The sequence below is a fragment of the Crocodylus siamensis genome, chromosome 8 (assembly GCF_052110815.1).
Source record: "Crocodylus siamensis isolate JL-2025a chromosome 8, ASM5211081v1, whole genome shotgun sequence".
Classification (NCBI taxonomy): Eukaryota; Metazoa; Chordata; order Crocodylia; family Crocodylidae; genus Crocodylus; species Crocodylus siamensis.
In genome coordinates, this window is record NC_143402.1 from 23,665,909 (window position 1) to 23,681,231 (window position 15,323).

At 45.9% G+C, this 15,323-nt stretch overlaps 1 protein-coding gene across 1 annotated transcript in view; it reads left to right on the top strand.

Moving 5' to 3' along the window:
* Window positions 1-14,827, top strand: part of KIF4A (kinesin family member 4A) — a 33,740-nt gene extending 18,913 nt beyond the window's left edge. Inside the window, exons 14-31 of the mRNA XM_090059362.1 lie at window positions 110-184; window positions 484-669; window positions 2,222-2,325; window positions 3,301-3,445; window positions 3,688-3,798; window positions 4,514-4,597; window positions 5,440-5,553; window positions 5,826-5,981; window positions 6,455-6,549; window positions 7,026-7,155; window positions 8,397-8,567; window positions 9,628-9,735; window positions 10,582-10,659; window positions 10,752-10,853; window positions 10,961-11,131; window positions 12,017-12,136; window positions 12,831-12,953; window positions 13,973-14,827. Coding sequence (XP_089915488.1) covers window positions 110-184; window positions 484-669; window positions 2,222-2,325; window positions 3,301-3,445; window positions 3,688-3,798; window positions 4,514-4,597; window positions 5,440-5,553; window positions 5,826-5,981; window positions 6,455-6,549; window positions 7,026-7,155; window positions 8,397-8,567; window positions 9,628-9,735; window positions 10,582-10,659; window positions 10,752-10,853; window positions 10,961-11,131; window positions 12,017-12,136; window positions 12,831-12,953; window positions 13,973-14,158 — 2,259 coding nt within the window. The 3' untranslated portion in view covers window positions 14,159-14,827. The remainder of the gene's footprint in view (window positions 1-109; window positions 185-483; window positions 670-2,221; window positions 2,326-3,300; window positions 3,446-3,687; window positions 3,799-4,513; window positions 4,598-5,439; window positions 5,554-5,825; window positions 5,982-6,454; window positions 6,550-7,025; window positions 7,156-8,396; window positions 8,568-9,627; window positions 9,736-10,581; window positions 10,660-10,751; window positions 10,854-10,960; window positions 11,132-12,016; window positions 12,137-12,830; window positions 12,954-13,972) is intronic.
* Window positions 14,828-15,323: the final 496 nt, after the last annotated feature.

Consider the following 15,323-nt stretch of genomic DNA (forward strand, 5'->3'; position numbering starts at 1 on the left):
TAGGAGGACCACAGCTGGCTTCATATCTGGTCTAAGAAGCCCTTGTTAACTGCACTTCACCTCTCTGGTATGTACTGTACACTGAAGTTCTCTATTTTACCCTGTGCAGGATGAAAGTGCTGCTTGTGTGGCATCAATGGAAGCCACTGCAGAGATGGGAAGCTCAGAACCAGAGGCAGAAGCTGTAAGTAGCCTAATGCAGCAAGTCTCTTGCAATAGTTCAACAAGAGCATCCTCACTCCTTTTTTCCTAATTGCATATTTCTGATGATTAAGTGCTATTTACAGTCTTTCCTTTCTTCTTTTTTGTGCTTTTTCCTGGGTACTTTAAAAATAGTTTCTCACTGTAGGGAGAAAGAGGAGGGGTTGGAAATTGGAATGCAATTCCAATTGTTGGAATGAAGTTCAGGTCTACTAAGTCAGACAATCCATTGCATATTCCTTGAAGCCAGCTTTCTGGCCAGCAGTTGTCTCTCTTTTTCAGCCAACAGGAACAGGCCAAGACTTCAAGAGATCTTCAGGTGACTTCACCACTCAGCATGCCTTGCGCCAGGCACAGATGTCCAAAGAGCTGATTGAACTGAACAAAGCCCTGGCTCTGAAAGAGGCGCTGGCCAAGAAAATAACACAGAGTGACAACCAGCTAGAGCCTATCCAGTCCCAATACCAGGTATGCCCAGTGCACATCCTAGTTCAGTGGTCTCCAGCTTTTTAGTAGGAGATCACCTTTTTGCATTTAAAAGCAACCCAAGGTCTACTCTGCACTGCTGCTACCCACCCCGCCCAGCAGGTAGGTCTGTGGAGAGGGGGGGGGCGCAGATAGAGGCAGAGGGAGAAAAAATTATTTGGGGGCGCACCTCCTCAGCAGCTAAGTCCCACCTAGCTGTGGCCCCACTCAACTTACCCCTACTTCTGCCTCTGTGACACTGCCCCTCACCATGGGGGCCTCAATCTAGCCCCTGCCCCTTCCCTTCACCACAGACCGACTTGCTGGGCTGGGGCACATGTGTGCATGTACGTGGGCACTCAGTCTCCCACCCCAGCTTTGGATTGATTCCAAGATCTACTGATGGATCAAGATCTACTGGTTGGTAACCACTGTCCTAGCTCATCTGCATTCTCCCTTCTACTTAGAATAAAACTAATTCCTCAGAGGAGTGTTCTTATTCTGGTTCTCATAGCCAAGAAAGCACATTTGCTTCAGTTGTGGCAGTAAGCGCAGACTATCCCATAACAGAGGTACTCTGCAGTGGCTGTTGCTGGCAGATATCTATGACTTAATGATGGAACTAAGTGCCTGACATGACCAGATAGTGGAATTTCATAGACATCAGGGCTGAAAGGGACCTCGGGAGATCGAGTCCAGCCCCCTGCCCAAAGGGCAGGAAGTCAGTTGGGGTCATAGGATCCCAGCAAGATAAGCATCCAATTTACTCTTGAAGGTGTTCAATGTAGGTGCTTGAACCACCTCCGCTGGCAGACTGTTCTAGACCTTGGGGGCTCGGACAGTAAAGAAATTCTTCCTTATGTCCGGCCTGCAGGAGTTTGTGGCCATTCGACCTCGTCATCCCTTGGGGCGCTCTGGTGAACAAACGTTCCCCCAGATCCTGGTGGTCACCCCTGATAAACTTATAGGTGGCCATCAGATCACCCCTGAGCCTACGCTTTTCCAGGCTAAAGAGTCCCATGTCTCTCAGCCTATCATCGTAAGATCTATTTTCCTGATCTCTGATCGTGGCTCTCCTCTGGACTCTCTCAAGCTTCTCCACATCCTTTTTCAATTGTGGAGCCCAAAACTGGACACAGTACTCCAGCTGCAGCCTCACCAAGGCCGAGTACAAGGGGAGAATGACGTCCCGGGATTTGCTCGAGAAGCATCTATGGATGCAAGCCAGCGTTTTGGTCGTTTTATTAGCCGCAGCATCGCATTGCAGGCTCATGTTCATCTTGTGGTCAATGATGACCCCCAAGTCTCTTTCTTCTGTAGTGCTATCCAACGTAGCACTGCCGAGCCTATAAGGATGCTGCAGGTTTTTCCTCCCAAGGTGGAGAACCTTGCATTTTTTGGTGTTAAACACCATCAGGTTCTCATCTGCCCATTTACTGAGCTTGTCCAGGTCAGCCTGGATCACCCGCCTATCTTCTGGCGTGGATGCTTTGCCCCAAAGTTTGGTGTCATGGGACTTGTAATTAGAAACTGTTTGTTCCTGTTCTTTTTCTAGACTAACATCAAGAGCCTGGAGTCGGAGGTCAGTAGCCTGCAAAAAGAGAAGGAAGACTTGATCCTCACACTTCACATGGCAAAGAAAGATATCAACCAAGCCAAGTAAGTGTGATGCATGGTCCAGTTAACTAGCGAGCAGTTCCAGTCAGTGGTCTGTTAGTCACTGCTGCCCATGATGATTCTTCTGGCAGAGTAGCCAGTTCTGTGTTGCTTACTGGACTGACCTAATGGGTTGAGCACTGACCTAATGCCTCAGTGGGGAAATAAGGTAGCTTACTCTTCTTTGGCCACAAGTGGCTGTCCTTGCTTTGCTACATGAGGAATGGAATAAAGAAATTGTATCCTTGCTCTTTTAAGATTACAGGGCTCTGGAGAATCTGTAGGAACCTTGACTTTTTCTTCAGTGACTGTTTCTCAGTTCAGAGTAGCACAAAAAAAATGGTGGAAAAGGATAGGCTGGCAAAAGTGTTGGCATAATGGAGTAAAAGAGTTTCTTCCAGGCCCTTAGGACTGTTCGGGGTTGGAGTGGAAACTGTTCCAAAGGAGTAAGTCCATTTAACCTTTTTTCTCTTAAGGAATCTCTTCTTAGCCAGTGGTTGTATAGAGCTGCAGCAAAAAGGAGCCCTTCAAACAAAGGCCTAGGAAAGAAAGCCAGGGAACTTCTGAGCTCTGTTACTGATTCTGACCCTGGCTAGCTTGAGCTTTTCTTCCTGGCTTTGGTTTTCCCCATCAGTAAAACTGGGGTAATAATTGTTCACAGACGAAATGTTTCAAGTCCCATAGGGTAGTGGTAGGGCCCCTGAGGAACTGATAAGCACAGATTTCCATTCAATGACAGTTGTAGCCCTGAGCTCAGCTCCCTTCAGATAACGTTCTTGGCTTTTGTGGGGCTGTATGAGGACTGCTTCACTTGCATATAATTAATCTTCATAAATTTATGTGCTTTAAACTTCCTAGCCCCTGTTGTTTAATCTGCCACCTGTGTTGAATGAGTTGATAGACGTTTAAACTGCTACTTTCAGATTTGGGAAGAATTTACTCTGCTCTGCAATAACCCTGCTAACACTTTCTTTGCAGGTTGAGTGAGCGCCGCAGGAAAAGGCTCCAGGAATTGGAAGGGCAAATCAATGAGCTGAAAAAGAAGCTGAGTGAGCAGTCAAAGCTCTTGAAACTGAAGGAATCCACAGAACACACAGTCTCTAAACTGAACCAGGAGATACGGGTATCTGATGATATATATACATCACCTTTTATGCTTGGTTTAATGGAGCTTTGGGTCAGGTGGTGTAGAAAGCTTCTATGTTTTTTTCTAGCGTGAGAATGCAATTTGTATTATACTTGGAGATCCTTGCAAGGCCAGCACTGTGTGTAGGCAGAGTGCTCTAGGGTTTCCTCTTCCAAGAGTGCTTGAAAAACTATCTAGAACATTTTGTCCTGGAAAAAAATCTGTTTCTTTTACTTCAGGCAATGAAAAATCAGCGGGTGCAGCTGATGCGTCAGATGAAAGAAGATGCTGAGAAATTTAGGCAGTGGAAATTACAGAAGGACAAAGAAGTGATCCAACTAAAAGAAAGGGTGAGCAAGCTATTAATCCTCTAAACTGTGCTGATTCTCTCCCTCTAGTCTGTGTCATATCTATAGGCAGGACATATGATTCACTGAGGAGTATGTTACCAAATGCTGCTTGGTTTACAAAGGGAGCATTAGAAACAATGTTTTGGCGCTGCATTACAACATGCCCCCTGGGTCAAAGCTTTTATTCCCTGAACATGTCTCAGTGGCAGGCTGCCATGTTTAGCCTGTTATGTGCTTCACAAATGGATTAATAACTTGTCTGTGAGGCTGGCATAGTTCATATCTAAAGTAGAAGGCAAAAGTTTCTTGAGTTTTGAAGCAGTGGCTTTTATTGACTGCAAAATGAAAGAATGTACGTTAAGAATAACTTCACTTGCATGATGCAAACTAATTCAGTTGGGTGGTCACAGCTTTCATGTAATGTGGCCTTTACCTTTTGAGTTTGCCTAAAGCTCAGGGCTTCTGAATTGTGAGCCAAGTGGTTCAGCAAAGTGTCAAAAGATGTATTGAGCCATCTTTTAGAAGAATACAGGCTGCTTCCAGTTACTAGAACTGACAATCTTACAACACTCATGGCTTCTATTGCAGAGCACTTTAGACATTTTTTCCACTTTCCATCTGGCTCAGGGTTGCGTTGGAGGTTTTCAGCCTGCAAGCAGTCTCAGATTTTTTGTTTTTTTTGTTTTTTGTTTTTTTTATCTGCTTGCTCATTCAGGATCGCAAGAGGCAGTATGAACTGCTAAAACTAGAGCGAGACTTCCAGAAGCAGGCAAATGTTCTGAGGCGCAAAACAGAAGAGGTAAGGAGCCACCAGTGGCCAGGGGGATTCTGATCCCTCTCTGAGGTCTGTGAAATGTAGTTGGAGGTGGTAGTAATGGCACAGGTGAAGATATTTTAAATGGCTTTTAAAAACCAGGTTGGAGGCCTGGAAATCAATTTATCTTTTCCCATATATAAGGCAGGATGCATTGAGTGCTTTTTCCCTTAACTTTTGGTGATTCTTATTCTTGCTAGTGACCATTTCAGAACGAATCCTTTTTTAGCTGCAGTTACTCACTGCTCCATCCAACAGGGAGATGATCAGATTAGCTGGACCCTTGGCAGACTTCTTATTACTACCATGGCATTGTTATGACCACTAGCAATCACAGGAAGGTGTGAAGAGCTGCATTTGATCTGCATGTAGTCTAAATAACAAGTCGATTAGAAATGGGAGCAAGGAAGCCTATAACCTCCTAAAATGGGTGTTTTGAGGGATCCTCCCTTTTCAGCTGTTTACTTGGTAACTTCCAAGAGTGGGCTGCACTCAGGTTTCCTTCGTGCTTGGTTCTCATCTACATCCTTTTGAGTGTCCCCTAGGTGCATTAGATATCATCAGCACTATGATAGTCCCATTTACATAATTTTGTAAAAACATCTGCTCTACATTAAGCCACTGCTTGTGCTAAAGAACCATTGCTAAAAGTAATAGTAGGTTTTGCTGTGCAGCCCTCCTGTGCTGCTTAGCACCACAAAGTCATGCTTCTAAAGCAGAGAATCCAGCAGTGGCAGAGCAAGCAGCCTGACACACTGCTGTTCCATTAGAATGTAATGGGGGGAGGCAGTGGGTTATTTTCAGCTCTTGTATAAAATGTCTTTTAGGCAGCAGCTGCTAACAAGCGTCTGAAGGACGCTCTTCAAAAACAGAAAGATGCTGTGGATAAGCGGAAAGAGAGCCAAAACCGAGGGATGGAAGGAATTGCAGCTCGAGTAAAAGTGGGTAACTGACAGCACGTTTACTTTTTCACTTTGCACCTCTTTGGATAAAATGAGATCAGTGCTAGCTTATTTGGGGAAGATGAGGAAGAAGGGTGGCAGCAAGTATAGAAGGACCATGGAATTTGCCCTGTGGAACAAGTGGAGGCAATTTGGTTTGTCACCCTAAGTTGTGGATTAGTTGTTGGAGGGAGGCTCAGGGGAGATGCATGTGGCTGAAGGTCCAATCTTGTCCCATCCAGTTGCTATTGTTATCCTGTCTTTTTCTTCAGAGTTGGCTTGTAAATGAAGTGGAGGTTCTGGTCAGCACTGAAGAGGCCCGGCGCCACCTGGCTGGCCTTCTGGAGGATAGGAAGATCTTGGCTGAGGATCTTCTTCAGCTTAAAAAGAAGAAAGAAACTGGGGAAAACCCACCTTTAAAACTCCGGGTGAGTGGGTGAGGAAATGACTCTCACTGAGGCCATGCCTGAGAGCCCTATAATCCATTCCCATCCCCTTCTGAGTATGGGAATGTTGTGGAGGAGATTTTTGCTAGAGGAGATTAATATTCCTGGAACTCTTGGTTGATGGAGGAATGAAAGTGAAGGGAAAAGGTGTCAGGACAAGGGGGGTGGGTGGAGGGAAGACTGGATATTTTGTAGTCCCATTTTCGTAAGGCAAATAGCCCTGCATAAGATGGTAGTAGGCCTCTGCTTTTATTGATGGCTTTGTTATAATTCTTTGACTGGCAAAGGAATAGTCATCTGAGCTGTGCAGGACTGCTTGTAAAGCTCTTCCCTGGAAATGTTGCTTCTCCTTCAGTGTTGAAATGGTCACAGTGAAACTCTAGCAAATGGCTTGTTATCCTTCCTTTTCCTTTTTCAACTTGCTTCATGCCTTTATTCCTGTGATTTTTCTCCAGAGACGTACATACTCAGTGGCAGATATACAGACTTCAGAAACTGACCAGTCTGTATCAAAGCAAGTAGAGAGCCTGGAAACAGAGATGGAGCTTAGGTAATGGAGCACAGTGACACTTTTTTTCTACATCCACTTTTCTAGCACGCATTCCAAGGTGCCTTCATTTATTGCCATTCTGGAGTGTGGGAGGACATAAAAGCACATAATGGTGAATGTGCAGAGTAACGTAACTGTTTCCTGAGCTAGAATGTTCCCAGGGTCTGGGGCCAGGAACACCACTTAGGTGAGAATGTCAAGTGTTGAGCACTGCAGCTAAGTATGGAGCAGTGTAGTAATTGCTGTTGCAGTTCTGGGGCACTGGCTCAATGTAGACTGGGAGATTTAAAATTTCTTGTTCAGCCCCCAGCTAGGTTTCCAGGCCCTGCCACCCACATTTAGTAACCAAAGTCTAATTCTGAGCTACTTTTTGTAACATTTTGCAGTAATTTCATTCCAACATCTTTCTGGGGGGTGTTTCTGGTCTCCTTGTGGGAGAATCAGCAATAAGCTCAATGTCCCATCGTCTTCTAAAGGAGCGCTCAGATAGCTGATCTGCAGCAGAAGCTGTTGGATGCGGACAGTGGCGATCGGGTGAAGCAGCGCTGGGAGAACATTGCAACTATTCCCGAGGCAAAGTGTGCTGTGAAATACCTTATTGGAGAGGTAAAATATCCTCCATCAAATACACCCGGGGATATCTTTATGCTGCAGTCATATTGAGCTGTAGAACTGTTTGGCTTGAGCAAAATCCCTCATGAGGAGAGAAGTGATGAGCATGCTGTTGCCCCCAAGTGGATGAAGACCATAGAGGTTCTGCATCTAACCTGATGTAACACTTCACCAAAACCAGTTATGGGAAGCCTAAAGAGAAGGAAGATTCTAAATGCATAGGAAGTCAAGATTTGATACCCCTGGTGTAGAACATGAAATAACAGGTCTGGGGGAAGGTGCAGATGAAGTGAATGAGAGAGAGATTTTCAATGAGCTGGAATTCCATGTGGGAGGTGTAGAGAGCCTGGGAGGACCTTCTAGGAAGAGCTGAATCTGGCTGTAACTGCAAATGAGGCATATGACTTTTGCAGATTGAAATATTAAAGGAAGACTGCAGATTTCTTGTCAGTAATAAGTACATGATTAAAGTCTGGCTGTGCCTTTTAGGAAGTACATGGGTGGGTTTTGGAGAATTGAGTAGCAAAGCTGACAATACGGACAGGAGCAGAGAAACTAATTGGTCTCTAGCAAAATATTCTGCTGTCATCTCTAGACTACCTAGGAAGTGATATCTCTTTGAGAGTGGAAATGGGTCAACCAGGTGGGATCTGGCCTGGAGACATGGTCTAAAGCTGCAGTGAGCTTGTATGGGTCCAGTGAGGATAGAGAGCAAAACCTATGGAGATGGTTGTTGAAAGGAGGAAATATAGACAAAGTCTTCATGGCTTCTCTGAGGAGGAAAGAAAACTAAGAAAGCAATCTTTAAGGATCAGGATAGGGATGAATCCTTGTACGCTGCAAGTAACAGGAACAGTGGAGGAGGCCTAGAGTTGTGGGGAGGGGACCTGTAGGGAATAAAGGTGAGGGGCAGGTGGGCCATTCAGAGGCTAATAAAAAGAAGGATTGGAAAATTGCATGCTGGCATGCTGACCTGTGAAGCCAAAGGTGATTAAGGAGGGTCAGATGTTCTGAGAGAGGTTGCTGGGGCTTCTCAGTCCTCCCAACCTCCATTTTCATAACAAAGGGTATGCAGGCCTGATGTTGGCAGGGTGCCTTCATCACTGATTCACCACAGGAGCTAATTTTAACTTTAACTAAACATACATCGTTCAGTCCACATCTTGTGGTCCTGTGTATGCTGTGAAGCATCATCCACTTTCCCCCCCAACAGTGTTCTTACTGGTGTCTTTCAGCTGGTCTCCTCCAAAGCTCAAGAAAGCAAACTGGAGAGCAGCCTGCAGCAAAGCAAAGCTAGCTGCTCAGACATGCAGAAGATGCTACTTGAAGATCAAAACCAGATGGCAGAGATGGAGGCAGAGTTCCAAAAGCAGCTGGTGATGCAGGAGCAACAGCATCAAGAAAAGGTGACATTTCAGACTGAGAGAAGACCAGGAGGGCTTATTGCATGCTCCTGAGGCATTAAGCAAACTTCTATGAGCCATTCTTCATCAGGGTTCCCATATCTGCAGCTGGAAAAAAAAAGGAAAGACATGTTCTTAGTCGCATCTGCTGTCTTGCATAGAAGAAGAGATTTTTTTCAGATTAAAGTCGCCTTGTTGGTTTTCAGTCTTGCAGTGTTTCCATTCTCTGGAAGCGTGGATCTGGGAGCTTACTTCCCAGAAGCCTTGTGCATCTTCTGAATTCTCAGAAACAGCCCAGGGTAGTTTTAATAGTGTAAAAAGGTTTTCTTTTAAAAAAAAACAAACAATGCTCTGCTTTAAAGGCATGTGATGTCTCTTTAGACTGTGGAACTATATTACTGTCTAGATGGGACTCGGGTTGTTAGCAGTGCGGAGTACTCATTCTCCTCTCTCTGTCTAGCAGCATTGGTGCAGCCCTCTGCTCCTGCCCAACTTGCTCCTTCCATCCCGCTCCACACCGCCACCGCTTCCCCACTTTCCTGTCTACTGCCACAGTGCTCCAGCACTATGTGGTTCCCAGCTGTATGGCTGCAAGCACAAGACTTGGCAGGAAATAACCCAGCCCCAAGGACTGGAGCAATCATTTGCAGTCCCCTGCTTCCCTACCTCCCCCCCTTGCCCCTACGTTCCTATCTGAATTTCCGTTGGTGGTGCAGAAAGCCAGGAACGGCCCCCCCAGTCCCAGGCCAGAAGCCCCTGCTATGCATAGGCTTCTGGCTGGGGAGGGTGGCAGAGCACAGCCAGGCAGGCCTTGCTGCTGGGTCCTGTCACCAGCTTCCCCTGGGTCCTACTGCCCCTGTCTCCTGTCATCTTTGACAGGCAGCCATGAGCAGATAAATACTAATTGTCTAAATTTTTTAGGGGACACATGAGCTGGATAGAATGGCCTAGCAGGCTGAATCCAGCCTGTGGGCCTTTTTTTGCCTGCCCCTGATCTATATATAGAGAAATGTATTCAGGATTCTTCTATTAAAAGCACGTTCACCTCTCCCTTCTACTGTAGGTTCTATACCTGCTAAGCCAGTTGCAGCAGAAAGAAGCAGCAGAGAAAAAACTAGAAGACTCACTAACTGAACATGAGCAACAGCTGCTGGAGCGACTCAAGTTCCAGGTAAAGTGGTGGGGTTTGGACTCTGTACAGCAGGCTGGTCCCCTTATCCCTAGAAGTGGCCTTTGGAATGGTTGAGGAGTAATGAAGATTAGCATGAAGGAATTTGACATTTCTGGGCTGTTTGGGTACGGAGGGAAGGAGTTGCAAGTAGTTGGTTAGTACACTGAGGGAGTTGCACCAATGAAGTCAACTATGGGGCGGCCAGTGCTGGGTCAGCTTCTGAAGATGCTGTATTTGGAACAGAAGACAAATTCAAACCAGTGTTTCTCAGCCAAGGTGACATGGCATCCTGGGGTACCTTGAGATCCTTTCAAGGGTCCTGTGGGGCATCATGCCCACTGTTAGGTGTGCAGACATAATTCACAAGACAAATTCAGCCATCTCAAATAACAATCCCTAGATGTTAAAAACATTCTGACCTGTTATGGTCTTTCTGAGCTCTTCGCAACATAAAACATGCTCTATTTAAGTGAATGAAATGAGTGAAAACTGAGCTAGCATTTTCATAGGGACAAGCTGGCCGAGTTAGCAAAGCAGAACTTTTTCCAGGTCTTTGCAGGTTAGAACAGATGTGGTTGGGAGACAGTTATGTGACTATAAAAATGGCCCCATTTTGGTGTTTGGGGTTAGAGAAGGTCAAGGGATAGGTTGATTACTGAGGTTTGTGTTTCTCCTGTCTGTCTTTGAAGTAGAAGGTGTGATGCCTTGTCCAAACAGGAGAGCAAAGGACTCCTTCTGGGTTTCAAGGGAAAACCCATTTTTTCCCCAACTAATTTTAGTGGTTCTGATCTCTCTGTCCTGCTAAAACCCAACACTAATAGTAAGGTTATCCTTTCCTGCAAACAGGATGAAGAGATTGAGAAAATGAAGGAGATCTGTGAGAAGAACCAAGAACTCCTCCTGGAGAACGAGAGCATGAAACAGGTAGATGTGTGGGGAGCACAGTTACACATGGACTTGGGAGCAGGGTTTGTCTAGTTCTGTCAGGTGAAGTGTCCTGCCCTCTCTTCAAACAGAAACTGATGCTCCTCCAGCTAGCCAGCGGACAGAAGCTGCAAGACCTTCAGCGCATGCCAGCTCTGTCCCCAGGATCTCCCTTTGATTATATTCCACCCAAGGTAAAGAGCTGCTATGTGCAATAGTCATGCTTTTCCTTGGCTCTAAAAATGTTGAAAACCACTTCTTCTCTACAATCTCAGACTTTCCTTCCACTTTTCACCCATAGCCCAAGACTCGCCGTCAGACAACAGCCAAACGCCGTGCGCCAACCCCAGAGTTGCATGTGGAAGAGCTGTTCTCTGAATCGGGGGCATCTGAAGAAGAAACGGAGGATAGGGAGGATGCGGAGTGGGTTCCCATAAAAATTGCCAAAGGAAAGAAAAGGAGCATCATGGGAGTATGATCCTGTTACCTGTTTTTCACCCCCTTCCCTTCCCATCCCCCTCCCCTACCCCCAGCCTTTGGGCCTTGGTTCCTTCATGGGCCACACACAGGTACAGCTGTACTAGTCTGCTCAGCTGCAGGTTTTTAGTCAGACTTCTGAAGCAGCCTCAGTTTTTAAGCAAATGCTGTGGTTGTCTTGTGAGCCTTTGGCAGAGAAGGCAAGAGAGATGCCTTCAATGGCTTTTTCCAGAGGGCTTGTTATAGTCAGGACCCCCCAAAAAGATATAGATAAAAGGCACAACCTTTTGCTGGCACAGGCCACCTTTTGCAACCCAGCTGTGGGCCACAGGGGCAGAGCAGCTCAACTCCTTGCCATTGATTTTAGTCGAGCCTATTGCCTACTAGCCTTCAGGGGATGATTAGTATGGTGAAAGGAGCCCTTTGCTTGCTGTACAGTTGTAATGGGTCATGCTAAGCTTGACTCTTCATGAAATGGGAGCTCCCGGCTTCATCACTTTTACAGGTGAGGTCAGCATGAAAGTATCATGACTTGGCATCAAAGAATGCATGTTACTCTCTGAACTCTCATGCTTAAACCCACTAATCACATGGGTTCATGACATCTACTATACGCAAGCAGAATTTTCCAGCAAATTTATTCGAGCAGTATCAAATCCAGGGTGCATGTGGGGCCAACCACAGGAGACTGCTGCTGGGCAAACTGAACTCACTGTCTTTGGCACACATGAGAGAATAGGTCTCTGCTATGATTTTAGTACCTGCTGCCACACAGGCCATACCAAAGGGCCTCTGGTTGCTGCGTCCCTCATGGCAGTAGACATCTGAAGACTGGCTGGGAATAGTAGCACATTCATTCTTGATCATATCTTATTACTAGTGCTCCTGCAAGGGCCGATGTGGAAACAAGCAGTGCAGCTGCAGGAGGCAGAAGGCAAGCTGCAAGGAAGGCTGTAACTGTGATCCTGCGAGATGTAGAAATCGGGAGCCTGGGTTTTTGGTGAGTGACATCAGAATTTTCTCCCATTTTGAGTTTCATTTGAATGTTAATTTACATGCTGGCTTCAGAAAGACATGTGGCCCTGAGCAGTTACAGGTGCCTGCACATACAAATACTTTTAACCAGAGTCAGATGGTAGGTGCAAGATGCTCAGTTTTTAGTGGTCAGATCCCTGTCTAGTTCTTGCTAAGGCAGTGAGCTATGTGGTTCTCTGCCTGGCATGCTAGTCTCTAGGATTTGATGACACAAACCCTATTTTGGGTTCACCTCTTCCTATCTGTCAGCTGTCTGAGGTGGCTTTTTGATAAGTAAACAAGTACCTTTTGGCATCTGGTGAGCTTAGGCCTGCCATAGTACCAGCATGAATGACATTTTATTTTTGCTATATTTAGAATATTTGAAAATCCCATATTCCTCTGCACTGGACTGTAGCATGCGCTTAGGTTGGGGGAAGACTGCTTCAAGTTTTGGAGGCTGGCTCTTTGGGAGGTGACAATGCTGATCTTGTTCAGATCTTTTTCACACCTCTACTGACCACTTTCTATTGAAGAAAGCTGGGTGCTCCCAGTAATGGCTCTGGAGCAGTTGCTTGCTGGGAAGGGAAAAGACAATTGATAGGGGTCTCTTAATGTGTTTCCTGAATTACTTGCTTTACAGGATAGATGTATGTAACCTTACTGTGCATGTTGTGCAGGGTGAAATCAGTGAGGACCAAACAAGCAATTCCGAAGGATCCTTCAAACTGGAAGACTCCACTGTAGTAGCTGTTGGGAAGGCCACCTTCTTTCAGCCCGTGTGTGTTGCTCCAACTACGAAGGCAAGAGCTAGAGGCTAGAAATAACAAGCAGTTGCCTGGTGTAGAATTCCAAAGTGCATACACTTAAACTGCAAAGTAGAAAGCCTGTGTTTCATATATCAAAATTAGTTTATTTCCCTCTTGTACCTGAGCTCTCTATTTAAAATGCAATACTCTCTCATCGGTTGGCATAACTGAAGAAGGCAATAGAGATTGAGAAATAAAGCCTCAGCATGAGATCTGCCATCCCCACTGGCTACCTAAGAGGGTGTGCTGGGAAGGCAAGGACTGATTATTAGCAAGTTTTGTGCTTAAATTACTGACATTCTAACAAATTTAAACACAAGTGATTTGGTAGAATAGGTGCATGTGTCCCCAATTCTAAAACTTTTTTTTTCTTGAGGTGTGTTTGGGGTGTGTGTTGGTCACTGTACCTGCTGCCACAGTACCTGGGTCTTGTGCAAGGGCAGTTTTTTAGTTCAGAAAGTCATCTCACATACTGTTTGTGGGTTGACCTCCAGAGTTGAATGATTTTGCCCTTCAATTTAAAAGAAACAGTGCAGTCCTTGACAAAGGTTTAGGTAGGCTGGAGTTGGGAAGAGTTAATTTTTAGCATAGTACTATCAGTATAAATGCAGCACAAATATGGTGTATTTGAGAGTAACAACAAGTGAAGAAATCTAGTCTTAAATCTTCTCAGTGCTGGGGAAAGCTGGGCAGTGTGTGGTTGTTTCCACCTGCTTGGGGTTGGCAGTAGGCACTAGATGAAGGAAATCAACTTCTGTCTCTAGGAAAAATTCCAAAGGGCTTTGCCTTGTGTCACTCAAGTCCTTGCAGTCCTGCTTATTACCGTCATCATGCCCCCAAGTGCCCTGATGGAAAGGGAACTTAATAGGGCCTCGCCTAGAAGGGAAACAAGAAGTGGTGACCAACCAGCCAGGGGTGGAACATGAGGAATTTGGCAGGTACCAGTGCTGGTAGCATAAACCGCCCTCTTTTATCTTCTGAGACTTGCTCAGCTTGTCTCCTTTCCTTACCAGGTCCTACAAGAAATCACAGATCAGGATGCATCTGCAAGAATGCCAAGCATTGCCGCCTCCCTTGTCAGTGGAGATGAGGAGTCGCAAGAAAACCAACTGCCACTCTTCCAGAAGAAGAAGAGACTGCTTAGCAGTAAAATAAGTTTTTTTGCAGACTGCACCCCTGTCAGAGAGGAGAACAACTGAGGACAGAGGGATGTCCCCAGACTCTTATGTGATCACAGTTATTCCACACTGCCCTCCTGCAACACTAGTGATTTTTCATATGACCCAAAAGTCTCAGGATAAGCCTTCCAACCGTTGCAGAGAACATGCCACAGCTTGGCAGGGGCATAGCTGAGCACTACCTGTCCTGTTTGTCTTGACTTGTAAATATTTGTGTGTTGGGACCCAGGTGGGGAAGAGGCAAGGACGCAGGCTATGTCAGAGGAACTGGCTACTTGCTTGGAAGGTCTGTAGACAGCAGACTAGAAACTTCAGGCAGAATTGCCTCCTGGCTCCACAAAACGTGTTCATCCCCATAGCCCTAGAACAGCCGTCTGCTCCAGTAGTTGGGGGGAATGCTTCTCCCTTCAAAGGAAACCCAGAAGTTTCCTGCCCAAGTTGGTTAGGAGAGCTGTAGCAGGGCCCTGTTTCAGAATGACACTGCAATTATGCTAGTTAAGTACCTAGTTAGTACAGTACTTGAGATGATCAGTGTTTGTTTCGTGTAGCAAAGCACTGGCCCTTGTACCCAAGTGGAAGAAACTTTTTCCACTTGTTTTTTATTTTTATTTTATTTTTTAAATCTCTGAACGTGCTACAAATTTTAACTTTGTATGTTAATAAAGGAAATGCTACAACTGGAGCCTGTGTGGTAAGTCACTTAGAGGTGAGGGCCAAACCGGTTCTGCAGCCCTGCAAATGGGGATGGGCATAGAGAGCATGTGACAGTCTGTAGGGTAACAAGCAGGTTGGCAGAACTGATCCCCATCCCAAGTTGCTGGGAGACAAGCCTATGCCAGCTGTTGCCGCCACTGGCAAAGCAAGAACCTGCTCTGGAATCCCTCAGTGTGTGTTCGTTACCCTGAAGAGAAAAAAACAGAGTAGGATTTGGGGCCCCTGTTTCCTTGGGGATGCTCAGCCTAACAAAGCAAGAAAGGTGGGCTGACACCACTTTGTCAACTGTACCAGAATAAGGCAGGGGTTATGTGGCCACAGCCAGATGGCCAATGTCAAGAGTGCTTTGTCAGAAAGATTTCCTTCCAGTAAGGTGGGTACTTGACCCTAAATGACTTGGCTGCCCAGACAGACCATTAGTGTCTGCTGGGGTAGGTGAAGAAGTGGAGTAGCCTCAGAAGTGTCATAGGGA